The 13,447-nt window shown below is 39.6% G+C and overlaps 1 protein-coding gene across 1 annotated transcript; it reads right to left on the bottom strand.

Moving 5' to 3' along the window:
• Positions 1-1,324: 1,324 nt before the first annotated feature.
• Positions 1,325-2,308, bottom strand: LOC148776536 (olfactory receptor 4N2-like). Its single transcript, XM_088840196.1, has one exon. The coding sequence runs from the start codon at positions 2,267-2,269 to the stop codon at positions 1,325-1,327; it is 945 nt and encodes a 314-aa protein (XP_088696322.1). The 5' UTR covers positions 2,270-2,308.
• Between the last annotated feature and the right edge of the window lie 11,139 nt (positions 2,309-13,447).

Here is a 13,447-nt window from a genome sequence, read left to right on the forward strand (position 1 = left end):
CATTTGTGTCCAACCCTTTGCGACCCCACAGACTGTAGCCCACCAGGCTCCTCTGTCCATGGGATTTTCCAGGCAAAAATACTGAAATGGGTTGCCATACCCTCCTCCAGGGACTCTTTTCAACCCAGGGATTAAACCCAGGTCTCCTGCATTGAAGGCAGATTCCTTACTGTCTGAGCCACCAGGGAAGCCCATCTCTACAGACAACAGCTCACACATACTGTCAATTTTTTAAAAATTAATCTCAGTATTAGCTGTTGGATTCTCTATTTCTTTATTAATATATGTTTAAATGTCTATAGCCCAGCACGTATAATGGTCTCCTACTCCATAAAAGATTTTATAAGTACCCAATTTCCCACATTAAACCCCACTATACTGAAAATAACTAGAGTGGTTTATGTAATCTCCAACAGAAAACAATACCAATAAGTATCATTTTCGTAATCAGATTGAAATCAGTTGAGAGCAGATTTTAACATCCAGGGAGGATTTGTAATAGCTCATTAGTAATGATCAGGAAGCTCTGAAAAACAATCAAGTGAAATAATTGCATGGTATTTTTCCATAAAACCAATTATTTTCCTTTCATGTCAGTCTACCAACATTGAGGGAGGAAGAATATATATGTTTTCAAGAATTTTCAAACTTTTCAAGCAGCTCAAAACAAGTCTGCAGCATAACATTTGGCTTTTAATGATGTTTTGCTGGTTATTGATCTCTGTCTAGAATCCTGATGATATTCCTCTAAATCATAGAAGAAACTATTTCAGATAAGTCAACTCTCTTGCTTAAAGTATTAAAAGTGAATTCTTACTGCAATTAGAATAAAATAGAACTTCTTATCTTAGCCCGAGACCTCAGTTATTTGACCCTTACATATAAATTAACACCTAAAATCTCTCACACTTATTCATTATACTGCAACCATTCTGGTGTTTCTTTTATGTTCTCTAAACACACAAAGTGTATTCTCTTGTTATGCATAACTTTCCCCCACTAGTTACAATAAAGTGAAGTGAAGTCTCTCAGTTGTGTCCGAGTCTCTGCAACCCCATGGACTGTACCCTACCAGGCTCCTCCATCCATGGGATTTTCCAGGCAAGAATACTGGAGTGGGTTGCCATTTCCTTCTCCAGGGGATCTTCCCAGCCCAGGGATCGAATCCAGGTCTGCCACATTGTAGGCAGACACTTTTACCATCTGAGCCACCAGGGAAGTCCCAATAGTTATAGTAGTACATGAAAAATGGAAGGCATTCAATGAAAAGCAGTATTTGTTAAATGAATGAAAGATTTGCAGCCAGAATTTCCCCTTCATGACTTCATATTATAAAACCAATCCAGAAAAACACATGCTGGCTCAATATCCTCCTCATGGAAGCTTTCACTTCCTGGTTGCGAAGGGTATAAATCACAGGGTTCATCAAAGGAAAGATCACTGTGTGGAAAAAGGAAACCACCTTGTCTGCTGATAAGGCTGTGAAGGGACGAGTGTAGATAAAGATGGCAGGCCCAAACATGAGAAGTATAATAATGACATGAGTGGTGCATGTGGACAGCGCCTTGCTCTTCCCTTCAGAGGCAGACCCACTTACACGGCAGAGGATGACTGCATAGGAGGCCAGTAGGCCCAGGAAACACAGCAGGGTGAGCAGGCCACTGTTGAAGACCATCAGGAGCTCCACCACAAAGGTGTCAGTGCAGGCCAGCTTGATGACCTGCGGCACATCACAGAAGAAGTTGTCCAGTCGGTTTGGACCACAGAAGGGCAAGCGCAGGATGAGGGCCACTTGGATAATGGAATGAACAAAGCCTTCAAGCCACAGAGCCAATAGCAAGGCATAGCAGGCTCTAGGGGTCATGACAGTTGAATAGTGTAAAGGACGACAGATGGCAATGTAGCGGTCAAAGGCCATCACGACAAGGAGTAATCCCTCCCCTCCTCCAAGGAAGTGCAAGAAGAAGAGCTGAGTGATGCAGCCTCTATAGGAGATCACCTTCTTCTCAGAGAGGAAGTCCACCAGCATCCTGGGAGCCACAATGAAGGAGTAGGATGCATCCAGGAAGGCCAGGTTGCCCAGGAAGAAGTAGAGGAGGGCCGTGAGGCCGGGGTCTGACCTGATGGTGAGGATGATGAGGAAATCTCCAGGGAAGATGATGAGGTAGAAAATTAAGCCTAGCACAAACACCAGAAGCTGAATGTTTTGAGACTGGGTCAGACCAAGGAGAATGAATTCTGTCACCACTGTGCTGTTTTCTGTCTTCATCTCCTGTGCCTGTAGTACCTGGGAGAGTAGAGAGTTTATTCCCAGTTCTTCTCCCACAAAACCTGTGAATTCTACCTCTGTGCTACACCATTACTCTCCCACAAATGAAGAAAGCTCCTCTACTCTTCACCTGCATGCGTGCTACCGCTTCAGTCGTTTCTGACTCTTTGTGACCTATGACTGTAGCCGGCCAGGCTCCTCTGTCCATGGGATGCTCCAGGCAAGAATACTGGAGGGGGTTGCCATGCGCTACTCCAGGGAGTCTTTCCTGACCCAGGGACTGAAGCCGCGTCTCCTGCACTGCAGATGGATTCTTTACCCATGAGCCACTGGGGAGGCCCCTTCCACCCTTTATCCTTCTATAAATCATTAAGTGCCAACACCGAAACCTTGGCGCCACACTGCTCTCTTCTGTCCTGTGCTCCTGTTAACTGCTCTCTCCTGCAGCACTCTGTCCTGCCCTGCATTTGTTTGTGATTCACATGAGGCGTATGAACTTTTTACAATTCTTCAAATTTTTATTTGAATGGGGGGAGGTGGTAAGATGGAAATTGACAGCAAAAAGGAATGGCAGAGTTTTTTAAGGCAAGAAACATTCCATATCTCGTCTGTAATGGTTACAAGTGTCTTTTTTCTTCAAAATTTATTGAACTATTAAACTATACAAAAATTAATACATTTACTGTACTTAAATTATACCTTAGGGAATGTTTGCCTAAAAAGTTTTTAAAAACCTGCTTACTTAAAATATTTCCTTTTTTTCTATTAACCCATCATCCTGGTCTAGATAAAAATAATCCTGGTTGTTCTGGAGAAATTGAGATCTGTGGCTTATCTGTACAATTGTCTCTAAATTGGCAGTGTGCTTATCCAGTGTACAGGATAATTTATTGCTATGAAAATTTGAAGGCCCAGTGTAGACCACCTCAAAATGTGCCTCACTAGCATACTGATTATTTTGAATTAAAGTAACTTAAGAAATGGTCAATGCAAGGGAGACACTCTGATCCTTCTTTCTGTCTCCCTGAAAGCAGGAAAAAAATCTCTTCGTGTGAAAAGTGCACCACCTGCATCTAGGGGTGAGGGGACGCCCTTGTCCTTAGAGACAGGGATTCAGACGGGAAACTCATAGAAACAAAGCTTGTTACTTTTTATTTTTCTACCCCAAGCCCAGACTCCATTTAGATTCTTTACTAATTGACCATCAGTTCAGTTCAGTTCAGTTCAGTCGCTCAGTCGTGTCCGACTCTCCGCGACCCCATGAATCACAGCACGCCAGGCCTCCCTGTCCATCACCAACTCCCGGAGTTCACTCAAACTCATGTCCACAGAGTCGGTGATGCCATCCAGCCATCTCATTCTCCGTCGTCCCCTTCTCCTCCCGCCCCCAACCTTTCCCAGCATCAGAGTCTTTTCCAGTGAGTTAACTCGTCGCATGAGGTGGCCAAAGTATTGCAGTTTCAGCTTTAGCATCAGTCCCTCCAATGAACATCCAGGATTGATCTCCTTTAGAATGGACTGGTTGGATCTCCTTGCAGTATAAGGGACTCTCAAGAGTCTTCTCCAACACCACAGTTCAAAAGCATCGATTCTTCGGCGATCAGCCTTCTTCACAGTCCAACTCTCACATCCATACGTGACCACGGGAAAAACCATTGCCTTGACTAGACGGACCTTGGTTGGCAAACTAATTGACCATATAAAGCCTAAATTTCTTTGTCCTATCTGTTACAAAGTTATTGTTTTTTCATCTAAAAAGTGTTAAAGCACCTACTTTGGCCAGTTGTTTAAATCTCATTTCTATGAGGCCTTTATGCTTGTGATTAAATTGCCTTGAGTAAATTTTATTATTAGTCCAGCCGCAAGAACTCAAGATTGATAGAGTAGAAATTTCCCCATCCTACACAAAAGCAATAACAGTAGAATTTCTATGTATATACGATGATATTCCATTATTTGCAATTCTATGTTTGAAAGTGTCATAATGAAAATGAATATTAAAATGTACAAATAAAATACACATGCTGTTTGCACATGCTAAAAAGTTATTTTTAGGATGAAACATTTTCAAAACTTGAAGACTTGAACTGGATGATAACACTGCCCTGTAATATAGAAGTATATCTATTCAAAATGTAAAAATGTCTGATTCTGTGTGTCTAGACCCAAATAGATTAATTAAAAGCAGATGTTTTTGTATATAGCTAAAATCTGGAATTATGAAAGAGGTAGTTTTCATCACATAGACACATAGATGTGTGTACAAATGCACGTATGCACACACATGCACAAGCACGTGAATTGTTTCCTAAGCAAAACTGAAGCACCAACATTTACAAACGGCACAATCCAAGTTAACTTTCCCGTTCTGTTCTTTTCTTCCTTTCTTTTTTCCTTTCTCACTTCCTCTTTCCCTCCTTTCCTTCCTTCCTTCTTTCCTTTTTTCCTAGCATTCATTGGCTTAAATATTTATCACTTTTTTCTGTGTATAATAAAACCTGCTGCTAGAAAAGTAAGTCAGGACTCTGTCTGTACTTATTCCTAACTTATGTGCACCTTGCACTCTGTTATACAATTGGTTATTTCATACTGTTTCAAACATCAGGACTGTCTTTAGGACTTAAGGGAAAACTTTACGTATTAAAGTTTAAGGGTTTCCACGGTGCTTGGCTTTCCTGTCACGCACTTACGTTCTTCTATTGACTCCTTAACAGATCGTATTGATTACCATCGAACATCCCTCACTTCTTTCTCTAGTAATATGATATATAAATTTAAGACCAAGAAAAGTGGTATCTTAATAAAAGTTTTATGTATTCTCAATATAATTCTAAATATTCAGAGGAACAAGAGTTATATCATTAAGAACAGATAAAAGACGTTACTGTATTATTGAAATCAGATTTCAAATAATAAAAAAAGTTTGTTTCTGCTATAACAGCTCACCATTGCATTATGAGATAGCAGATGTCCCACCAGAAAAGCTGTAAAATGTTTCCATTTATTCCTTCTTCCTATTCCTTATAATATGAAGATTGACAAATATATTTACCTCTCTAGCAATCCAACATTGCTCTTACACAGCAAACTCCACCTCTTAACAGAAGGGACAATAAAATTTTATTTCCACCGTTGTTATTAAATTTAATTTCTCTCGAAGACAGACCTCTTAACATTTGAAAACAACAACAAATTTGTGATGCAACAGAGAATGCACTCTGGGAATTCTAAGGCTAACCAAACTATAGAACTCTTATAAAGGGAATTTTTAGAATGCCAATGAAATTGAAATATTAGGGTAGAGATATCTTAGGTGCAAATACTCAGACATCAGTTAGAGAGACATGGCCTCTCTATTGGAATCTAAAATTAACATTCTATCAGTGACAGAAATGATGGAATGATGAGAATCTTTATTAGGTCTGAATGAAAAGAAAGTCAAGGGAGGTTTATATTTTATACTGTAATTCAAAAAAGAGAAAAGTAGTGCAACTGACAGGAAATCCAAGGTATATCAAGAAAGAAAATAATGTGGTCAAGTAGAGAGTAACTATGTTAGATTCAACATAACTTCTGGTGACAAAGGGACAAGCAGGGAGAAAATAAATGATGGTCACAAAGCCTCCTTTGAATAATCATTCTAAAGAAAAAGAACTGCATGCTGTAGGACTAATTAAAACCTCAGAGATGTCCTCCATACAGACCCTATTTGGCCTTCATATTTGCTGTTTTTCATTTTAAGTTTTGCTAAAGCAATGATGGGGTTTCCTAGGTTGCAGAGTGGTAAAGAATCCTTGCCTATGCAGAAGACACAGGTTCAATTCCTGGGTCGGGAAGATGCCCTGGAGGAGTAATGGCAACCCACTCCAGTATTCTTGCCTGGAAAATTCCATGGACAGAGGAGCCTGGTGGGCTACTGTCCATGGGACCACAGAGTCAGACATAACTGAGTGACTGAGCATGCAAATCAATGATGCAGAGCTATTTATTTTTCAATTTAATATTATGAAGCAGAAGAAAAATAATTAGGAATCATGCAGGAGGCAACATAATTTAAGCTTTAAGGATTTGATTTTGTTTTAAAGAGACAGATTTTCTCTTCAAAAAATTAAAATACTAACCTCATACTTAAAAAATAAAAACAATACATAATCAAACATATTTCATTCTAATTTATAACCAGTTCATAAAAAGTGAGGTAGGAGGAATGACAAATGGGAAAAGTAAAGTAATAAAGAGATATACAAAGCTATGAAGATAAAAATAATACATAAAGAGTAAGGGGAAATTAAGGAATAGCAATACATGCAAATGCAGCCATGAAATTAAAAGACGCTTACTCCTTGGAAGGAAAGTTATGACCAACTTAGACAACATATTAAAAAGCAGAGACATTACTTTGGCAACAAAGGTCCGGCTAGTCAAGGCTATGATTTTTCCAGGGGTCATGTATGGATGTGAGAGTTGGACTGTGAAGAAAGCTGATCGCTGAAGAACTGATGCTTTTGAACTGTGGTGCTGGAGAAGAATCTTGAGAGTTCCTTGTACTGCAAGGAGATCCAACCAGTCCATTCTAAAGGAGATCAGTCCTGGATGTTCATTGGAAGGACTGATGTTGAAGCTGAAACTCCAATACTTTGGCCACCTGATGTGAAGTGCTGACTCATTGGAAAAGACCCTGATGCTGGGAAAGATTGAGGGCAGGAGGAGAAGGGGACGACAGAGGATGAGATGGTTGGCTGGCATCACCAACTCGATGGACATGGGTTTGGGTGGGCTCCAGGAGTTGGTGATGGACAGGGAGGCCTGGCATGTTGTGGCTCATGGGGTCACAAAGAGTTGGACATGACTGAGTAATTGAACTGACTGAACTGAGTACATGCAAAGACTGTATTAGGAAAATAAGAAATGAATATGAAAGGATACAGAGGCATAAAAATGTATATTCTGAAAATCACATATTAAAGTAGACAACAGATAAAAGAAAGTTATCTTTTTTAAAAAAAAACAAAAATTAAAGTTGCAGAAAAACACGTAGGAAGAAAAATTCACATTTTCAGGTTCATTACAATCTTTATTGCCACCAAAGACTTTTTTAAATATTATTTTTTCATAACTATAGACATAATCAGGAACCTTGCTTCCTAATATTTGCCACAATACTTAAAATAAAATTAAGTTGATGATCTAACTAGTCCTCAGAACAGAGACTTCATATTATTGCTGGTAAAAATTGTTAATTTTAGACAATCTTAGAAATTAAAAGTCATGAACCATGCTGTATTTTAGTGTTCAGTTCAGTTCAGTCACAGTCGTATCCAGCTCTTTGTGACCCCATGAATCACAGCACGCCAGGCCTCCCTGTCCAACACCAACTCCCGGAGTTCACCCAAACTCATGTCCATCGAGTCGGTGATGCCATCCAGCCATCTCGTTCTCTGTCGTCCCCTTCTCCTCCTGCCCCCAATCCCTCCCAGCATCAGAGTCTTTTCCAGTGAGTCAACTCGTCGCATGAGGTGGCCAAAGTATTGGAGTTTCAACTTTAGCATCAGTCCTTCCAATGAACACCCAGGAATGATCTCCTTTAGGATGGACTGTTTGGATCTCCTTGTAGTCCAAGGGACTCTCAAGAGTTCTCCAACACCACAGTTTAAAAGCATCAATTCTTTGGTGGTCAGCTTACTTCACAGTCCAACTCTCACATTCATACATGACCACTGGAAAAACCATAGCCTTGGCTAGACACACCTTTGTTGGCAATGCAATGCCTCTGCTTTTTATATGCTGTCTAGGTTGGTCATAGCTTTTCTTCCAAGGAGCAAGCATCTTTTAATTTCATGGCTGTAGTGATACTGGAGCCAAGAAAATAAAGTCTCTCACTGTTTGCACTGTTTCCCCATCTCTTTGCAATGAAGTGATGGGACCAGATGATCTTAGTTTTTTGAATATTGAGTTTTTAGTCAACTTTTTCACTCTCCTCTTTCACTTTCATCAAGAGGCTCTTTAGTTCCTTTTTGTTTTCTGCTATAAAGGTAGTGTCATCTGTGTATCTGAAGTTATTGATATTTCTCCTGGCAATCATGATTCCAGCTTGTGCTTCCTCCAGCCCGGCATTTCACATGATGTACTCTTCATATAAGTTAAATAAGCAGGGTGACAATATACAGCCTTGACGTACTCCTTTCCCAATTTGGAACCAACCTGTTGTTCCATGTCCAGTTCTTGTTGCTTCTTGACCTGCTGTATCAGGAGGCAGATCAGGTGGTCTGGTATTCGCATCTCTTTGAGAATTTTCCACAGTTTGTTGTGATCCACACAGTCAAAGGCTTTGGCATAGTCAATAAAGGAGAAACAGATGTTTTTCTGAAACTCTCTTGCTTTTTCGATGATCCAACAGATGTTGGCAATTTAGTCTCTGGTTCCTCTGCCTTTTCTAAAACCAGCTTGAATTGGAAGTTCATGGTTCACACACTGTTGAAGCCTGACTCGAGGAATTTTGAACATTACTTTGCTGGCGTGTGAGGTGAGTACAATTGTGTGATAGTTTGAACGTTCTTTGCCATTGCCTTTCTTTGGAATTAGAATGAAAACTGACCTCTTCCAGCCCTGTGGCCAGTGCTGAGTTTTCCAAATTTGCTGGCATATTGAGTACAGCACTTTCATAGCATCATCTTTTAGAGTTTGAAATAGCTCAACTGGAATTCCATCACCTCCATTAGCTTTGTTTGTAGTGATGCTTTCTAAGGCCCACTTGACTTTGCATTCCAGGATGTCTGGCTCTAGGTGAGCAATCACACCCTTGTGGTTATCTGGGTCATGAAGATGTTTTTTGTATAATTCTGTGTATTCTTGCAACCTCTTTTAAATATCTTCTGCTTCTGTTAGGTCCATACCATTTCTGTCCTTTATTGTGCCCATCTTTGCATGAAATTGTGATAAATAATACATTCATACATTTTAAAGTTAATTATTTAAAAATAATCTGTAGTGAGGCGATCTCCTTCCCATCTTAATTCTCCTGTGTCCATTTCTCCTCACATCTCACACAGAAAATTAATATTAATTCCTGTTGTGTCCTACAAAAACTGCATGCATTTACAAGAAAGCATGAAAATAAGTTCTTGATTATATTTCTTTAGATATAATTTATAAGCATGGAGAGGCACAGGTAAGTGTTGGACTTGAATATTTGTGTCAGATGTTAGCACTCAGGGAACCACTTTCCAAACAAGATGTAGAATGTCTCCTTCATTCATTCCAGAAAATCTTTCTGTGATCTTTGTCATTCTCCTCTGCAAACACTACCATGGTTAGCAACCACTTTCTAATCTCTAACATCATAGACTAGTTTTGCTTTACCTTAGGTTTTATCAAAATGGAATCACATGACATGTATTCTTTTTATCTGACTTTTAACTCAGCATTAAGATTTTAATGTTCATGCGTGTTGCATTATCTGCAGCTGTTCCTTTTAATTCAGAGAAGGCAATGGGGTTCCTTTTAATTACCAAATAATGTTCCATTGTGTGTATAGAATCCAAAGGTTTTATTACTTTTCTTCATTTATGGGGGCTTCCATGAACATTCTAATGTAAATCATTTTGTCCACAAGTTTCCATTTCTCTTGGCTAATCACTGAAGAGTAGGATCTCCGGATCCAAAGGTAGATGTAAACTAGCAACATATGAGAGAGTTCAAGTTCTTTCATCAGTTGACCAGCGTTTGTTGGAGTGTGTTAATTGTGCCTTTTTATTGTTTGTATTTCTGATGCTTGGACATCTTAGGCCCTGCCAACCCCAGAGAGTCTGAGCCTCCCAGAGTTTTCCCATTCCTACAGATAATTAATGACTCACCTGCAAAGCCACCTTTCATATGCAAATAAACCAATTTAGAAATCAGTATTTCAATTGCTTCCTTTGTCAGGCTTTCACAGTTCTGATCCACTGGGCAACCTAGTCACTTATGTGAAAGTGTCTGGTATCTAGGATGTTATATACACCTGGGGGCACTTGATAAACTACATTTTTGTTGCCTTTTGAGTTTTACTGAGGCAAATTTATGCCTGTTCTGCGGAGTGGTGAGAGTGTGCTCTGTCTAAACACATGGTCACATGTCTTGGGCCATTTCCCAGATGACTAATGATGTGCATCTTTCCACGAACATAACGATCATTTGTATATTTCTTTTCTGAAGTGTCTGTTCCAATCTTTTTGGGGTGAGGGGCTGTGCTTAGCAGCTTGCAGGATCTTAGTGCCCCAACCAGGGATCCAACTGGGGCCCCCTTCAGTAAGAGTCCCAACCACTGGACTACCAGGGAAATTCCCATTTAAATGGGATTAGGAAATTTCAAATTTCCCTCCCAGTGCATAATTTGCTTATTAATTTCATAATGGTATATTTTGATGAACAGTAATTTTTTTATTTCTTAAGGTCCGTCTAGTCAAGGCTATGGTTTTTCCCGTGGTCATGTATGGATATGAGAGTTGGACTGTGAAGAAAGCTGATCGCCAAAGAATCGATGCTTTTGAACTGTGGTGTTGGAGAAGACTCTTGAGAGTCCCTTATACTGCAAGGAGATCCAACCAGTCCATTCTAAAGGAGATCAATCCTGGATGTTCATTGGAGGGACTGACACTAGAGCTGAAAACTGCAATACTTTGGCCACCTCATGCGACGAGTTGACTCACTGGAAAAGACTCTGATGCTAGGAAAGGTTGCGGGTGGGAGGAGAAGGGGACGACAGAGAACGAGATGGCTGGATGGCATCACCGACTCTGTGGACATGAGTTTGAGTGTACTCCAGGAGTTGGTGATGGACAGGGAAGCCTGGCGTGTTGTGATTCATGGGGTCGCGGAGACTCGGACACGACTGAGTGACTGAACTGAACTGAAGGTTTAATTTATCAATTTTATGATTACAGCTTCTTTTGTGTTATTTAAGAAATCATTGCTCATCCCCCCCACCAAAAAAAAAAAAACTCTTCTATGTTTTCTCCAAGGAGCTTTATAGTTATAACTGCTACATTTAGATCTATGATCCAACTCCAAATTAATTTTGTGTGTGCAGTGAGCTTGATGTCAAAGTTCATTTTTTTCCATACACATATTCAGTTGCTCTAGCATTATTTCTTTAAAACTTTCCTTTCTTGGTGAATTGTATATGTATCTTTGACAAAAATGCGTGAGTCTGCTTCTGCCTACTCTGTTTTGGGCCATCAGTCTGTCTTCCCATCAATACCATACTCTCTTGGTTAGTATAGCTTTTTAATGAGCCAATCATGTTTATGTAATGAAGCCTCCATAAAAACCCAGAAGGATAGATCTTTGGTACTTTTTGGAAAATTTCCGTTTCCCAGAGACTCTAATCTTTAAACCATTAAAGAGCATTAATGGGTCCACATGCTCCTGTGCCAGACTCCAAGCTCCTTTGTTCAGAACTTTACCCCATATGTCTCTTCATCTGGCTGTTGATGCATATCCTTTGATATCCTTTGTAACAAGTTGCTAATGGTGAGTAAATAGGTTTCTCCAAGTTCTGAGTGCTGTTCTAATAAATTGAACCCGGGGAAGGGATTGTGGGAATCTCTGATTTATAGCCAATCAGGCAGAAGCACAGATGACAACCTGGGCTTGCACCTGGCACCTCCAGTGGAGGTTGTCCTTGTGGAACTGAGCAGTTTACCTGTGGAATCAGATTCTGTTTCCAAGGAGATAGTTTCCAGATTTGAGCTGAATTCTTGGACACCCTCCTGCAGTCCAGGAATTGCTTATTAGTGTGCAAAAGCTTCCACACAAACGTGGGGAACCCCACTGTGACATCATAGGGAAAGCTTCCCAAAGCAAAGAATAGACAGTAAGTACCATTATTCCTTCCTATGTGCCTGAGGTGCACTGGATCTGGAAGAGATTACCTCCTCAATTAATAAATAGAATCCAAATAAAGAATAACCCTGGGATTATTTTAATCATTTATTTACACATATTCATTCCTGATACTGACAAGAACCTATTTCCCTCAAAATCTAATCATAGTACGTTATCAAAAACATATGACTAAAGCTCAAAGCTCCCAAAGTGCTCTTGCCCTTGGATGAAATGATCCTCTAGTTTTGAAATGGAAAAGTTCATTTAAATTTCTAAAGATTGCATGAACTCAAACATTACAATCTTTTATATTCTGAAGGATGGTCAGTAATTGGGTTCTGAGTACAGGGAATTAATTCATCACTAACAAATAATTCATAAAGAATTCTCACTAGAGAGTTAAAAAAATTATGGAAATTATAGGGCTCTTCCATTTATATTTTAAAGAAACATACAATTTGATTTAATAAGAAAGAACTCTTAATTATAGTGCTAACAAAAGCAACACACGACTAATTTAACTTTAACATAAGTGGCAGAATAAGCAAATACAGAAGACATAAAGACTGACAAAAGAGGTGATCTTTAAAAAATCACTCAGCTGGTTGTCTATCAATCCCAGTCAGCCTAGAATCCCTTTCCTCCAAGTCTGTTTTCACACTGGAGGGTGTAAGGAGAGACTGACTTTAAAAACTACTATCTGACTGGCAACCTCCTCTGAGAGAGGGGTGTCACACAGTAATCAAACTACACTCAGCTATGAATTTATAAAATTTGTTTCCAACGTGTGACAAAATTTGACTTCTGTCACCAATACTGTTGAGTGGTTACCACCTGGCATGAGTTGAAATGGCTTATATGAATAAACTCTCACTTTCCATTCTGTAAAGAGGAAGAAGATAAAGGAGTAAATAATCTATTTTTTCAGTACCAGGAAGATGTTTTACCAAACATCATCCCAATGGACTAAGACTGAAACATGACAATAATATTTAATTAGATCACTTGGAGAAGAAATTGGCAACCCACTCGAGTATTCTTGCTTGGTAAATCCCATGGACAGAGGAGCTTGGCGGGATACAGTCCCCTGGGGTCACAAAAGAGTGGGACACAACTTAGCAACTGAAAAAAAAAATAGTCTCTTGAAACTACTCCTATTCATATACTAGCCACTTACTTCTTTATATTCATAGTGGACACATCTCCCGGGTCTTATTAGTTTTATTATTTCTCAACATACATTCTCCTCATAGCCAAATCCTCTCCAGAAAAGCCACTCAATAAGCAATTAGTGAAAATGTGTGTTTTAGCAGA

The sequence above is a fragment of the Moschus berezovskii genome, chromosome 9 (genome assembly GCF_049115385.1).
Source record: "Moschus berezovskii isolate FMDL1 chromosome 9, NW_MosBer_1.0, whole genome shotgun sequence".
Lineage (NCBI taxonomy): Eukaryota > Metazoa > Chordata > Mammalia > Artiodactyla > Moschidae > Moschus > Moschus berezovskii.